Source organism: Canis aureus, chromosome 7 (assembly GCF_053574225.1).
Source record: "Canis aureus isolate CA01 chromosome 7, VMU_Caureus_v.1.0, whole genome shotgun sequence".
Lineage (NCBI taxonomy): Eukaryota > Metazoa > Chordata > Mammalia > Carnivora > Canidae > Canis > Canis aureus.
The window spans coordinates 14,861,463-14,878,274 of NC_135617.1; the positions used below are offsets into that span (position 1 = coordinate 14,861,463).

The 16,812-nt window shown below is 39.6% G+C and overlaps 1 protein-coding gene across 1 annotated transcript; it reads right to left on the reverse strand.

The window, feature by feature from the left end:
- Positions 1-624: 624 nt before the first annotated feature.
- Positions 625-16,513, reverse strand: LOC144317083 (thiosulfate sulfurtransferase/rhodanese-like domain-containing protein 3). Its single transcript, XM_077902978.1, has 4 exons — positions 16,369-16,513; positions 4,408-4,581; positions 4,147-4,306; positions 625-3,873 (listed from the first exon to the last, which is right to left on the reverse strand). The coding sequence occupies exons 1-4, from the start codon at positions 16,439-16,441 to the stop codon at positions 3,801-3,803; spliced, it is 480 nt and encodes a 159-aa protein (XP_077759104.1). The 5' UTR covers positions 16,442-16,513; the 3' UTR covers positions 625-3,800.
- Positions 16,514-16,812: the final 299 nt, after the last annotated feature.

Sequence of the window (16,812 nt, forward strand, 5' to 3'; positions counted from 1 at the left end):
AGAGAAAGAGAGGTGCAGAGACACAGGCAGGGGGAGAAGCAGGCTCCATGCAGGGAGCCCGACGTGGGACTAGATCCTCCGTCTCCAGGATCATGCCCTGGGCCAAAGGCAGTGCTAAACCGCTGAGCCACCCAGGCTGCCCCAACTGACACACTTTAACTCAGAACTCTGAGCCTGTCCACTGTTGCCACTTTTTCTAGGACAGCTTCCTTTTATCCCATTATGAGAACTATGAGCAGTACATACAGCATTTTATTTTATTTTTTTTAAAGATTTTATCTATTCATGAGAAACACAGAGAGGGGTGGTGGAGGGGGAGACACAGGCAGAGGGAGAGAAGAGGGGGGAGACACAGGCAGAGGGAGCCCAATGTGGGACTTGATCCCGGGACTCCAGGATCACGCCCTGGGCCAACGGCAGGCGCTAAACCACTGAGCCACCCAGGTGTCCCCATACAGCATTTTAAAAAGTAATCTGGCCATTCTACATTTCTGAAACATGATGTAGCCACTTGTTAAATGATGTATTAAATCATGTTATATATTTTGAGGCATCCAATACCATAGAAGTTAGTAATGATTTTACTCTTAAGACTTTTAGTATAAAGGTCAGTGCAGCTTCAGATACATTTGTTAAATTTTTATTTCAGAATAACTGACAATGAGGCTTGTCTTTATAAATTTGAATATAGAATATAAAATATATTATCTTCAAAAAGATACAAGTACAATTATATTTGGGTAAATAGGAAACATTATCATAAGTTTTCTTTTAAAAAGCACCAGGAATCCAAAGTATTATAATTATAAAAATCTGGTTTAGTTGCCTGCCTCCAAGTTAGAGATACTAAGTTCCTATCCCATATATTCAAAATGTAAAATATTTGTTTAACCAACAAACATGCTAAAAAGTCTCCTGTGCCCTCTCTCCAAAGGAAATTATTCTGAATTTGCTATTTATTATTCTCAGAATTTATACTTATGTACATATACTTATAAATAACAGTACTTTGCATGGTTTCAAACTATATTGTACATGTTTCTGTAATTTATTTCTCTAAATATTCACTGAGTCATCACGTTAATATGTACCTCATTTTTTTCATTTTTATTAATCCTTACCTGTGTCTGTTAAGCCCATCCACCATCTACTGGGTTTTTAATTTCAGTTACTGTATTCTTAAAATTTAGAATTTCTATTTGATACTTTTTGTAGTTTCCATTACTTTAATAATTTTTCTCATCTAGTTATTGAATATATAAAATCAGTTATTTTTTTAAAATTTTTATTTATTTATTCATAGAGACACACAGAGAGAGGCAGAGACACAGGCAGAGGGAGAAGCAGGCTCCATGCAGGGAGCCAGACATGGGACTTGATCCCGGGCCTCCAGGATCACACCCCAGGCTGCAGGTAGTGCTAAACTGCTGCGCCACAGTGGCTGCCCTAAAATCAGTTATTTTCTGACATGTATCTTTAGATTTGTTTCTATTGTGTCTTTTTTTCCTTCTTTTTCTACCTAAGAAGAAAAACAACTTTTTCAGTCATGAGGTCTTATTTACTGCTATTTCTGATAAGTTTTATAGAATTCTGAACATTGAATATAAAGAACTGTAGGGAATATTTGTGGTTCATGGCTATGCCCCATGGGTCAAATCCTACCTGCCATCTAGCTTTGCCTGGCCTTTGAGCTAAGAATGTTTGCCATATTTTTAAATGGCTGAAAAATAAAAGAAGATTATTTGGAACACATGAAATATAAAATTCAAACCAAAGTGGCCATAGTTTAGTGGAGATACAGCCACACTCACTCATTTGTGTATTGTCTCTCGTTGCTTTGTGCTACAGTAGCAGAGTTGACTAGTTGCAGTAGAGACCTTAAGGCCCATAAACCTAAAATACTTATTGTTGCCAACCCCTTGCTCCAGCTAATGACATCTTTCTTACAAGAAGATTTACTGCTGGTAAATCAGGGTATCAGGAAGATCACCTCAATTCATTCAGGGATTTAGTGGATTCAAAGCTGGTCTTACATTTTCTGAGAGTTGGTCAATTTCTGGGTCACCTTTACTCCTAGGGTATAGTTTCCCAGGGCTTCCAACTAAAATGGTTGGTGTATTTACCCAGGTTCTTATTTCTTGATGGGCCCACTACTTCAACCACAACTTCCCTTCTCTCTCAGATTGTGGCTCTTCAAATCCCACCTTAGCATATTTGTCCTAGTAACGTTTGTTTATATAGGTATATCAATAAGATCAGTTTAAAGCCATGAAGGAATTACTAAGGCAGCGAGGATTTGAAGAGCTATTTGATCCAGAGAGAAGGAAAGCTGTAGAGGATGAACCAACATCGAAGAGCCTGCATTCATGCATATGTGCGGGTGTTTTTTTTTTTTTTCCAGCTTTTCTAGTTCTTGTAGGGAATTTGCTCTGCTAGAAACTAGACTGACATTATCAGAAATAGAAGTTCAAGGTGGCCACATCACATCTCTACCCCAGATTCCCCATGGCTTTATAATATCATTTAGGACAAACCAAGTTCTTATAGTTACTTCCTAGGCCTACGTGGTCTGAATGACTACATAAAAGAGACCAAACACATTTGGGTCTGGAAAGGCACAGATGGAAGGAAGCACCAGTGCACTAGGGCATTGATAAATATAGGACTTGACATTCCAAAGGCATATACTCATGCTAGTGAGAGTCTTTTACATTTAAACTTTTTCCCTCCTATTTTCATTATTTTTAATTGAGATATAATTACAGAAAATGTATGTTTTCAAGTGTCCAGTGAATTTTGATGAATGTATTACTATGTACCAACACCTCAATCAAGATCTAAAGCATTTCCATCACCCTAGAAATCTCCCTCCTTGCTTTTTCCAGTTAATCTTCCCTCTACAGAAGCAATCACTGTTGTTATTTCTATCTTTATAGATCATATTAATTTTTTTTAAGTTGCAGATCATATCACTATCACACTGGTTACAACACTGCCATAAGTCTTTGGGTGGTGTTAATGTATTTTCATTGTTCATATCTCACCTACTATTCTGGATCTCAGGTTCTTGGTGTTTTAAGACTAAGTCTGCTTTTTTAAATTTAATTTTTATAAGTTGATAAAGTTTTATAAGTTTCTGCTAGAAATCAAACATATTCAGAGAAGAATCACATCTTTTTTATTATCTTTTTAGCATTTGGAATATTTAGCATAGGATCTAAACTAAGAAAAGATGTTCAAGAAATGCTTACTAGCTGTTTTATATTATTCAACATTCAGTAAATACTCATTATGGGTGAAAAGTAGATCCACAAAAATATTTGTACTGTATATCATAATAGGAAAATAACTTTTATGAATTTTCTAAAATGGGGAAATTTACAAAGGAAAAAAGCATTTTAATCATTTAAAAAAATAACTTGTCTAGCTCATAGCCTCTTCAATGAATAGACGCTATGCTAACACAAATGGTCATACAATATGATTAGGTATTATAAGTAACCCAGGCTTCAGGAAAACTATTGTACTATACTAAACTATTTAAAAATTCGAGAATCCCAACCTTATATTTCCATGGCAAGTCATATACATTATTTTAATTATCAGTAGCTTTTGGAAATAGCTAAGGGCAAGTAGTATTCTCAATTTATAGTTAAGGGAAAGATTCAACAAATAATTGAATTATGCAAAATCCCCTTCCCATTAGCCAGTGATGCCAGGGCTAGATTGTTATTCTTTTGTTCATTTCACTATCCTAGGCTGCATGTATACAAGAAAAGAGCCAACTTGTGTTCCAGAATTCAATTTCCATGTTTCTTCTCTGAAAATTCATAGGTTGCCCATTCGTTCCATCCTCCAGCATAGTGTTGAGCACTGAAAACATATAGCAAGGTTAGTGCTGTAAACATTTCCTCCTGCTTTATAACACAAGGTTGATAGAAACTTTAGTGATTTAGAGATACAATGACTACTCTAGACCTCAAGCCTATTTATAAGAGTTACTTTTGAGTAGGATGAAAATATAAGAGCCTATAATTACTAACACAGTAATTATAAGAAATTTTTCAGTAGACCAGTAAAAATGTAATACATATGAAACATTGCTATGCACATTCTTGAATACATTTTTATACTTTATCTATGCACCTGTTAAAGCCCAGGGATATTGCTGTGTCCAATGCCTTCTTGCTTCTCACTCCGGCTAAACAAGAAAACACTAGACTGTCAGATTTGGATGGCTTTACTTCATTGTACTTCTCTTTGAAGTCTTTTGGGTTCATCTGTAGAGCTTCACCTACCTCACCCACTGAAAAAAAAAAGTTAAGAATTGAATTAAATTTTAGATACAGTAAATTACTCAATATATACTTTTGTGGGATGAATCAGTTCGAGATACATGTCACTTACGTGGTATATTGACAGACCCAGGGATTTTTCCATACTTGACAATTTCCCATGTCTCTCTAACATCAATTAACATAATTTTTTTGGAATTCAAGAGGTTTTTAAGTTCCTTATAAGTGACATCTTTAAAAATAGCAGTACAAAAATTGTGGCAGCTTCCTTTTATTGACTTCAAACCTGGAAAGAATAAAATAATTTAGGCACCTTCAAAATAACATTGCTATTAATATCTGGAAAGCAGGTCAAAGGAGTTTCCCTCTGGCTCCAGTCAGCTAACTATAGTTGATCTTTTGACTTCACTGTACTGTGTATTTTGCACACACCCTGTAAGAGCCTACCGTCTCACCCTCCATGCATAATGGCTGGCCTTGGCCAACTCATATTCTACTCTCCAAGTCCTTAATTCTGTGGAGCTTGTATGTACACATTCACTATTTGGTAACTGAATCTTGCAAATAATTTGTAAGTCTTACCATGATCCAAGTTATAATGTTAAGAAAATTTTAATTTCCCCTTGCAAGCGAAGATAATAAGCCATATGTTAGATGTGGGAACCTTACATTTGAGACTACACTTGTAAGTACTTACAGGCACTGTTACTATCTATTAAATAATTGGTGAGGCGCCTGGTTGGCTCCGAAGAGCATGTGACCCTTGATCTTGGGGTTGTCAGCTCAAGCCCTACATTGGGTGTAGAGATTACTTAAATAAAAACTTAAAAAAAAATTGGTAACATAATATGGTACTGGGTAATAACCCATAAAATAAATCCATGGGTCCATATTGATATAAGGATATAATTGAGTAAATGGGGAGAAGGGATTATTTCAATTTATAAATGTAGAATGAATGATGAAGAGAAAATCACCATTAGGTTGACAATCCAATAATTATTTCAGCAAGAGATGTTGGTGGATGCTAGAGTTAGTGGGTGAAATTATGATGAGAAATAGGAGAGTATCTCCCTAGGAGATACCTACTAATTACAAAAGGAAACAGCTGAAAGATACTACATTAACCAATTATTCAAAGATCACTAGTAAGAAATGTTGACATCACGTACTTTCTGACATGCTCAAAGAAGATTACATCACTTCCTTAGTATTTTTGCCAAAATGTATACTCTGAATCAAATCAGAAGAAAATCTCAGATAAACTCAATCTACAAAGAACCAGTACTCTTAAAAGGTGTCAAAGTTATGAAAGACACAGACTATGGAACTATCACAGATTAAAGCAGACTAAGGAGTCATACAGTGTAATACAACATAGGATCCTGGATTGGATCTAGGACTATAGGAGACATCAGTGGGAAAATTGGTGAAATTTAAATAAGGTCTGTGGATTAGTTCACAGTATTATGTCAATATTTCCTGATTTCAAGAACTGTACTATGTAAGATGCTTATATTAGGGGAAGTTGAGTAAGAATAAAGGGAACTCTTTTTTACCTTTGCAACTTTTCTGTAGGTCCAAATTGTTTTTTTTAAAAGATTTATTTTTTTATTTATTTATTTATTTATTTATTTATTTATTTATTTATTTATTTATTTATTTATTTATTTATTCAGAGAGAGAAAGACAGGCAGACACACAGGCAGAGGGAGAAGCAGGCTCCCTGCAGGGAGCCCTACGCAGGACTCGATCCCGGGTCTCCAGGATCACGCCCTGGGCTGCAGGCGGCGCCAAACCACTGCGCCACGGGGGCTGCCCCCCAATTTTTTTTTTTTAAGATTTTATTTATTTATTCATAGACACACAGAGAGAGGCAGAGACATAGGCAGAGGGAGAAGCAGGCTCCACGCAGGGAACCCAATGTGGGACTCGATCCCGGGTTCCCAGGATCACACCCCAGGCTGCAGGCAGCGCCAAACCGCTGCGTCACCGGGGCTGCCCCCAAATTGTTTTTTTAAACATGAAAGAAAACCCAAAAGATTTTTAAAAATAGGATAAAAATAAAACATACTAATATTTTACAACAAAATGACCACTGTAAAAAAAGGTAACTAATAATGCTCCAAATGCTGCTTAAAATATTAAAGATCTTATAAAGTGAAATTGGTTTAAATAGTATAAACTGGCACAGGAAAAGGTTTAAATGTCTAAGTCCAGAAACACACAATATACTATCTATGAGAATTAGGTATTTGGTAACAGTCAGACCAATGGGGAAATTTCGTTCAATAAATATGTAGCTAGGCATCAGGAAGAAACTTTAAGCAGGCTATGGCCTCATTCCTTACATGTAAATAAATTAAAATTTCAACCTAAAAACTAGGATCTTAGAAGTACTAATAGAAAACATGAGCAGATAATTTAAATCTTGGGATAAGAAAGCCATTCTAAACATGGCAAAATCAAAAGTCATAAAGAATTGATCTCATAAAAGTGCTATAATAAGACAAGTGGCAGGCAGGAACAAAATATTTGTGACATAGAAAAGACAAAACATTAGTATTAATAGAGCCCGTACAAATAGGAAAAGGACAAAATTCTCACTAGGAAAACAGTCAAAACAAGAACAGGGGACTTGACTTGAAAAATACAGATGGTTAATAAAATGTAAAAAAATGCCCTGTCTCACTACTTATGAAGGAAATGCAAGATGTAAACAAAAGTTTTCAAATTTTGTCAGGTTTGTAAATAAAGATTTGATAACACCAAATATTAGTGAGGGTATGAGGAAATTAGTACTCTTGTACATTGTTGGGAATGTGTAATGTTAAAACCTTTTGAAAGGAAAATTTAGCCCTAATGACATTTTATGTACGTATATCTTTTTTACCTCACAATTTTACTTTTAGGAATCTATCTTAATACAGAAGTATTAGCGTGAATACATACAAATGTGTATATGTATAAATATATATGTTGGCAGCATTCTCTACAATACTGAAAAATGGAAAGAAGCTGGAAGTCTATCCATAAGGGAATGGTTATAAGTGGTACATTTATACAATGGAATATTATTTAATGTAAGTAGTCCAAAATAGAGCATTAAATGTAAAGAACTAGTTGGAAACACCACGTATAAACCAGAGGTTCCCATTCTTCCTTGGTTCATCCTTTTACGTCTCAGTAAATTTCCTGCAGTGCACATAGGCCAAAAGAGATCTTTTATGGTTCTATTTATTAAGTAGTTAAGAAAAGCCAAAAGTGAGTTCTGAAGCACCATATTTTCTTATAAAAACCAAACACTGTTCTACTTTCATTTGCCTTTCTCACTGATAGCAAAAGATGGGGAAATGGACAAATACAATAATTTAGAAATACAGGTTTCCCAGCAATTCCACTCCAAGGTATGTACCCAAAAGATTTGAAAACAGGGACTCAAACAAAGACATCAATGTTCATAACAGCATTATTCACAATTACTCACAAAGGCCAAAAGGTGGAAACAACCCGAGCTCATTCAGCAGATGAACGGGTAAATAAAATGTAGGATACAGGCACAATGGAATATCATTCTGCCAGAAAAAGGAATGAAATTCTAACACATAACTACAGCACGAAACTACAACATTGAAAACATGCTAAGTGAAGTAAGCCAAACACAAAATGACAAATATTTTATGATTCCACTTATTTGAAATATCTAGAACAGGTAAATTCATAGAAAGTAGGTTAAAGGTAACCAGGAGTTGGAGGGAAAGGTGCTATTCCCCAGTGGGCTTGAGTTTCTGTTTGGAGTGATGAAAATTTTTGGAAATACAGTGGTGATGACTGCGCGATGTTGTGAATATAATTAATGCCACTGAATTGTACATTCAACAATGGTTAAAATGACATATTTTTTATGTATATTTCTATCACAGTAAACAAAATAAAAAAAATACAAATACAAACTTCCCCATCCTCTTCAGATTTTGAAAAGTCAGCTCATGTTATCTACAAGATTAGATCTTTAAAATGCCTGGGATAAAACTATTTCTCACTCAACATGCTGTTTTGTGAATTCCCAGATATAAAAAGTCAGCAGGCTGAGCTCACACTTGTTACTGAGTTCCTCATTGTTAGGAACTGGAGAAGTATGGTAATTTAAAAAACTGTTAAACTCAAGACTGTGGTACTTCACGCTGGGAAGCAAACATCATCTCAGCATGTAACCTCTGCCACTGAAGCAGAGATGGTTACGTATTTTTCTTTTCTTTTCTTTTCTTTTCTTTTTTTTTTTTTAAGATTTTATCTATTTATTCATGAGAGACACAGAGAAAGAGGCAGAGACACAGGCAGAGGGAGGAGCAGGCTCCCTGCCGAAAGCCTGATGCAGGACTCTATCCCAGAATCCCAGGATCATGACTGGAGCCAAAGGCAGATGCTCAACCACTGAGCCACCCAGGTACCCCTAGTTATGTTTTTCTTATATTGTAGAATCAATTGACCTTGAACTTTCTCTAATTCAGCTATACTGTTGGTGGGGGGGGGGGGGCATTGGAAAACAGGTTTATAATCAGTGAGGAATAGTTTTCCTAGCTTTCCACTCTGAGCCAAAGTACAAATATTCCCCTAAGTAGTCTCAGCTCCCCCACAAGCCTCTCACGGTATGAGCCTCCAGTCCACACTAATTCTTTAGGTAAAGCTATAGTGTATCTTTTTGTACAAGGGGGCTTCTACTTGTAAATCAACCACTTCATCCTTTGCTTGATCAAAGAAACAGCCATCAGTTCCTACACTGAAGGAAAACTGTCTGTTTGGGATTTATTGGGATGATGTAAGGTTTTCTTGAGGGATTCCCGAGAGTAACACAAGCTGTACCTGATTTTTCACATTTTTGAGCCTAATTTTTAAATAAACTCCAGTTTGGCTGTTGGCACAGTGGTAAATCTAGCCTCACCTGGCTATTACCTACAGCCTACATTATAGGACACAGTCCATACTCCTTAGTACGTTCTATTATGTCCTTCAACCTACTTTACCAGCATAATTTACCACACCTTCTCCTCTTCCTCATTCCTCCTCTGCCTCAATAGCCCTTCCCTCCAGCTACGTTAAAAGTATACATGTGCTCTCACTATATTTTTACAATGGAAAGAGCAGGGATTCTAGAGTCAGATAAACCAGGTTCAAATCTTGGCTTGTCCATTTAGCTCTGTAATCCTGGGCAGATTACATAAACTCTCTGGGACTTAGTTTCTTATTTGTAAAACAGGAATACTATTATTTAACCTTTCTGAGTTGCTGTGAAATTTAGATAATCTATACAGTGCAATCTTTAAGTATATTTTTTCGCCTTCCTTCATGATTTATGCACACTTTTTTCTTTTTTTTTAAAGATTTTAAAAAAATTTTTTTATTTATTCATTCATGAGAGAGACAGAGAGAGAGAGAGAGAAAGAGCGAGCTCAAGCAGAGACATAGGCAGAGGGAGAAGCAGGCTCCATGCAGGGAGCCCGACATTGGACTCCACCCTGGGTCTCCAGGATCACACCCTGGGCGGAAGGCAGGGGCTAAACCTCTGAGCCACCGAGGGATCCCTGCACACTTCTTTCTGAAGGGAATACCTCCCTTCCTCATCTCTACCTGACACACTCTTACTCTCCTTGAAGACTGTTAAATGCCACTTGTCCCCAGCCCAATTAGTTTCATTTCTAGGTATCTATTCTAGTAAAATACTTGTGCATATACACAAAGAGGTATGTACAATGATAATTATTGGAAAAAAATTTTTAACAGCAAAAAATAGAAACCAAAATGTCGGGGATCCCTGGGTGGCGCAGCGGTTTAGCGCCTGCCTTTGGCCCAGGGCGCGATCCTGGAGACCCGGGATCGAATCCCACGTCGGGCTCCCGGTGCATGGAGCCTGCTTCTCCCTCTGCCTGTGCCTCTGCCTCTCTCTCTCTCTCACTGTGTGCCTATCATAAATAAATAAAATAAAAAAATTAAAAAAAAAAAAAGAAACCAAAATGTCCATCAGTAGGAGACTGGTTAAATAAACTGGCAATCCATACTATGGAATACATGCAGTGGTTAAGAGAGTTATGTGTACTGCCATGGAAACTTCTAAATACCTAAGTGAGAAAAAATGCAGAAAAGTGTGCACAATAGATCACATTATACATATATATATATATATGATTTCTGCTACAGATCTATATATGATATACAAAAGCATAATGAGTGGAAAATCTGAACAGACATTTTTCCAAAGACATACAGATGGAATGCCTGGGTGGCTCTGTTGTTAAACATCTGCCTTCAGCTCAGGTCATGATCTTAGGGTCCTGGGATCGAGCCCTGCATCAGGCTCCCTGCTCAGCAGGGAGACTGCTTCTCTTTCTACCTCTCTTTCTGTGATCTCTCTCACTCTCACTCTCTTTCAAATAAATAAACAAAATCTTAAAAAAAAAAACATATTGATGGCCAAAAGACAAATGAAAAGATGTTCAACATCATTAATCATCAGGGAAATGCAAATTGAAACCAGAATGAGATATCTCTTCACTCCAGCTAGAATGGCCATTATCCATAGATAAGACATAATAAATGTTGGTGAGGATGTGGAGGAAAGGGAACCCTCATGCATTATTGGTGGGAATGTAAATTGGTGCAGCCACTGTGGAAAACAGTATGGAGGTTCCTCAAAAAATTAAAAATAGGGGGATGACTGGTGGCTCAGCGGTTGAGCATCTGCCTTCGGCTCAGGGCATGATCCTGGGGTATCGGGATGGAGTCCCACATCGGGCTCCCTGCAGGGAGCCTGCTTCTCCCTCTGCCTATGTCTCTGCTTCTCTCTGTGTCTCTCATGAATTAATAAATAAAATCTTTAAAAAAATTTAAAATAGAACTACAATATGATCAAACATTTCCACCCCTGGTATTTATCTGAAGAAAATGAAGATGCTATCTTGAAAAGCTATATGCACTCCCATGTTCACTGAAGCGTTATTAATAACAGCTAAGATATGGGGCACCTGGGTGGCTCAGTCTGTTAAGCATCTGCCTTCTGCTCAAGTCCTGATCCCAGAGTCCTGGGACGGAGCCCCACGCTGGCTCCCTGCTAAGTGGGGAGCCTGCTTCTCTGTCTCCCCCTGCTTGTACTCTCGCTTTCTCTCTTTCAAATAAATAAATAAATAAATAAATAAATAAATAAACAAACAAACAAACAAATCCATCCTTAAAAAAATAAAATAACAGCCAAGATATGGAAACAATCTAAGTGTCAATGGATAAAGAAATTGTAGTACACACACACACACACACACACACACACACACGAATATTATTCAGCCGTAAAAAAGAATGAACTCTTGTCATTTGAGACATGGGTATTATTACACTAAGTCAGAGAAAAGCAAATAATGTGTGATCTCATATGTGGAACCTAAAACAAACAAAAAAATAAACTCTCAAAGCCCAAGCTTATAGACACAGAACAGATTAGTGGTTGCCAGAGGCAGGGAGTATGGGGTGGGAGAAATGGATGAAGGTAGAAAAGGTAAAAATTTTTAAATATATATTTTTTAGATAAAAAAAATTAGAATTCTCATCCTTTTTTTTTTTTTTTTTTGATTTTATTTATTTATTCATGAGAGACACACAGAGAGAGAGGCAGAGCCACAGGCAGAGAGAGAAGCAGGTCCCATACTGGAAGACCGATGTGGGCCTCGATCCCAGGCCCTCTGGGATCACGACCTGAGCCAAAGGCAGACACTTAACTACTGAGCCACCCAGGTGCCCCTAGAATTCTCATCTTTAACAGGGAAAATGGAGAAGGGCCTTAGGCTATTTAGAGGAGAGTAAATGATGTTTAGGAAGGATGAATAGGCCCTAAGAGGAACAGAGATGGAAGGTTTGACAGTTTGTGACAAAATCTGGGTGTGGTGTTGAGTTCTGATCTCCTTTCCTATGATGAGTTAATCTTCCCTGGTTGATGAAATTCTGGGGGAGGGAATTTATGACAGTTGAGATCCTTTTTTGGAGGATCTGTCTTTAGATGGGTAAGAGGAGTTCAGAAAACGCCTGTCTCTGCATTTGCTGTTTTTCAAATAACTACAGTTCAAAAAAATTTTTTAAATCAACCTACCAACCCAAATTTCAGTTTGAAATAAGTACGATGACCTAAAAATATTTAAAATCACATCATATTAGACTTGCAAATTGAAGATCTAGTATAATTCAGAATGCTCTGATCCATACTGTTTACATGTTTAGAAGTTTGCTTTTCTACTATAATTATCAGGTCTTTTTAGTAAGGAGACCTGAAGAAATAAGCACTTTTTCCAAACAAAAAGCTTAAGAAATTTAGGATTACTTCAACATTATTTCTAAATTCTAGATTCAATTATTCTTTGAATTTTTTTTTAAGTTTATTTATTTATTTATTTATTTATTTAGATAACTTCTACACCCATCTGGGGCTCGAACTCATGACCAATATCAAGAGTCACTGTGCTCTTCCAACTGAGCCATCCTGGCACCCCTATCCTTTAAATTATTTAATTTCAATTAGCCTAATGCGATTTAATTAATTGTATGTTTAAGGAAACTAAATATAGAAACCATTTACATGACTTGGGTTCTGAATTTATTTTTTCATAAACTTAGCTTCTTTTCTATATTATTGTATAGCATAGTCTTATACTATATGTTGTACTTTAAAATACTAAACTAGGGGATCCCTGGGCGGCTCAGCGGCTCAGTGCCTGCCTTTGGCCCAGGGCATGATCCTGGAGTCCCGCGATCGAGTCCCACGTCAGGCATGGAGCCTGCTTCTTGCTCTGCCTGTGTCTCTGCCTCACTCTCTCTCTCTCTCTCTATGTCTATCATGAATAAATAAATAAAATCTTAAAAAAAATACTAAACTAAATTTCTTAGAAATAACCTACCAGGAGCCTGGGTGGCTCAGTGGTTGAGCATCTACCTTTGGCTCAGGTCATGTTCTGGGGTCTTGGGACCGAGTTCTGCACTGGGCTCCCCGCGGGGAGCCTGCTTCTCCCTCTGCCTGTTTCTGCCTCTCTGTCTCTCATGAATAAATACATATAATCTTAAAAAAAAAAAAGAAATAGTCTACCATTATTTCCTACCAATTCATTTTGGTATACTTTTTATAGTTTCAAATAAATAAAGTTTTGATGAGAAAAATGTACTTATTTGACATAACAGTTTTTGTTTAATAATAACAACAATCATAATAATAGCAACTCACTCTTGCCACAGTTATAAAATAAATTCTCTGAAAAAAAAATAAATTCTCTGGTTCATCCCTCCTCTTCTTTGGGATGTTGACACTTTAGAAAACCCATGTCTGTATCTGTTGAATATTGAAAACTATACTAGGGACCATGTAATGGTCAATATAAACAACACATAACCTAGAAAGAATATAGTAGAAATAATGATTGTTCCTTCGGAGAGAAAATATTAGGAAAAACATTTGCTGTGCTTCTTTCTCAAATGGGTATTTGGGTTTAGGGTGAACATTTTATAACTTCTGATATAATCACTTTAATAAATATTTTGATTTTTTTGGCAACCACTTACAGCAAAACATGAAAAGCAGGTGAACAACCATCCTAGTGAATGAAGGTTAAGATGGAAGTTTTAGGTAAGGCAATGCGTTTACTTCATGAAATGGTGAGTTTAACACCAGATGGGACCACCTTACACTATCTTTCAACTTCTCAAAGTCACTTGTCTTCTCCATTTCCATTTACTATTCTTATCACAGTACTTTCCCTTAAAGAGCCCAACAAGTCCCCAGGTCCCACCTTCCCCAACCTCCCTCCTTATTTAAAGCATCCTCTACTCTGGCAGTTGATTCATGTTGACAAGGGTACCTCTGTGTTCTCCACTGTTATTCGTAGCCCCAGGACAAGGATCAAGTAAAAGCCTGTAAAAGCCTGTATACAACCTGGCTACCTCCCAGAAAGCTACTTATTATCTTACAGAGGTCAGAATTCAGGGCAAAGATAGGGCAGGATGGGGTACGTCAGAGTTCACTCACTTCCTGCCACCACAAAGGTGTGTTAGGAAGGTACTCAGCTATAGTGCACATGACTTAGTAGGTCAGATTTGGGATCCTGCTTCTGCCTAAGTCTAAACAGAAGCTAAAAGGAAGATAAGAACAACAAAACTAGCAGAAAAAGATTTGAGAGGATAGCTTCAGAGAATAAAGGTAGACAGCAAGCTTTTGTCTTCATGGGAATGCAGGAGACAAAGGCCATTTTCAGTGTTACAGGGGTCACTGATTAAGTAACTAGCTCGCTTGTTAGCAGCCTCAAGTCATGAAGAAGACAAGGATTGACTGCATTCTCTTTGGAAAGTCTTGGTTGAAAGATCAGAAACCCATCCTGGCAATTGGAAGCAACCTAAATGTTCATACAGGAAATGGTTAAAGTAATGATGAAGCATACCACGGAGCATTTACAAGGAAAGAGGCAGACCTACATTTAGTGATTTGGAGAGATGTCCATATTGCTAAATGAAAAAGCTTCCCCTTTGAGATCTATATGCACATAAGACACAATAATACTTAGGTTTCGTAAATGTCCAGAAAAACATCTGGAAGGAAATGTGAAACTATTCCTGGGGAGTACGACTGCAGGGACAGGAATTCTGGGGCATAAATTCTAAACCATAGAGAAGTGTTTAGAAGGACGGGTACCAAACCACATCTGGAGAGGAGGGTGGAATGTGGGAGGGTATATAAAGGGGAACGCAGGCTGTGCTTTATTGTCTATTTGAATATAATGGGAACATAATAATATATCACTAGTAGAATTTTTTTGAAAAATTTAGGTAATCTCTACACCCAATCTGGGGATCGAACTTACAACTCTGAGATCAAGGGTTGCATGCTCTACCAATGGAGCCAGCCAGGCACCACACTAGTAAAATTTTTTAAATGAAAATGCACCTTTTCTCTACCACTTTCTCCAACTCCCGTACAATCGTAGCTTTTTCCATAGCCGTCTCATGAGGCCATGTGTGGGGACTGTTTCCTTGTGACATGAATTGCAGAGGCTGCATCCCCAGCAGGAGGCCTGCATTACTAGGTGCTCAACAAACAAGTTTGCAGAGAAAAAGCACATTTTAGGGACGCTTGGGTGACTAAGCGGTTGAGCATCTGCCTTCAGCTCAGGGCGTGATCCTGGGACCCTGGGGTCCTGGGATCGAGTCCCCGTGAGCCGGCTTCTCCCTCTCCTATGTCTCTGCCTCTCTCTCTCTGTGTCTCTTAGAAATAAATAAATAAAATCTTTTTTTTTTTTTTTTTTAAAGCACATTTTAAACTACAGAGGAGGTACCAACAGTTCAAGTGGAAGAACTGGGAGGGAGAGCTGGGGGCATAGTGTTATGCCAGTCTCTGCAGCTGCATCCACAAATAAAAATTGTGCTAAAGAGAGGCAGCATGGGAAGCAAAAAGAAGGGACTGGAAGGAAGCCTGCTCCGAGTACTGCACCAGAGGCCTCCGCTAACACCCTTGTTTCTCTGGCTTGTTCTGCCGCCTGTAAAGCCAGCATAGGACTTCAATAGCTGTAACGTGTTATAATCCCAGGCGACTGTTGCCATCAAGCCCCGAGCGCGGCCCCCCAGTGGGTCCCAGGGGTGGCTCGCGAAGCTGGCGCCCTGGGCACCCTGGCTCCCCCGGCACCCTGGCTCCCCGGGCACCCTGGCTCCCCCGGCACCCTGGCTCCCCCGGCACCCTGGCTCCCCGGGCACCCTGGCTCCCCCGGCACCCTGGCTCCCCCGGCACCCTGGCTCCCGGCGTCCCGAGCCCACCTTCGCCGCCCGGTGGAGCACCAGCCTCTTCCCGCGCGCCTGCCCCGAGCAGCAGCGCTGACCTCTCCCTGCGGCCCCCGGGGGCACCCCCAGACCCAAGCAGCCCGGGACCCGAAGGAACGAGAACTGAGAGTGGGTGCTGTCTTCCCAGGGGCCCAGAATCATGGGTCTCATGTCTGACCGGTAGCCTCAAGGAGCGAGAGCACCGCCACCCGGGCCACTTCCTTCCCGGGGACCCCGAGCTCACCCCAGAGCGCAGCCTCCGCCGACCTGAGGACCGCCCGGCGCGCACCCCCGAGCAGCTGCCCCGAGAGCGCCATCCGCCGCACCCCGACGCTGGCCCGCGGCGCACCCGGACCCCGCTTCCCTGCTCCGGCCGCGCCCTGCCCGCCGCCGCCGGCCCGCCGCGCACCCGGCGCCCGCGTCCCCGCTCTCGGCCGCCCCGCCTCCCGCCTCCCGCCCCCCGCCTCCCTCCGCCGGCTCCTCCGCCGCCCCGCCCCCCGCCCCGCCCCCCGCGCCGCGCCCTCGCGCGCCCCCAGCCCCGCGCCGGCCGAAACCGGGGGCGCCACGGGTCACCGCAGAGCCCACCGCAGAGCCCACCGCGCCCCGCCTCTCAAACTTGACTTTGGAAAGAAACGGAGAGTTGGGCTTGCTCTTTTGGTCTGGATTATTATTATTATTATCATTTTTG

Coding starts and splice junctions, on each gene's coding strand:
- LOC144317083 (XM_077902978.1), bottom strand. CDS start 16,441: ATGGCGCTCTCGGGGCAGCTGCTCGGGGGTGCGCGCCGGGCGGTCCTC. Junction 4,582..16,368: donor GGCGGAGGCTGCGCTCTGGG/GTGAGCTCGGGG, acceptor TATTCTTTCCAG/GTTTGAAGTCAATAAAAGGA. Junction 4,307..4,407: donor TGGGTCTGTCAATATACCAC/GTAAGTGACATG, acceptor TTTTTTTTTCAG/TGGGTGAGGTAGGTGAAGCT.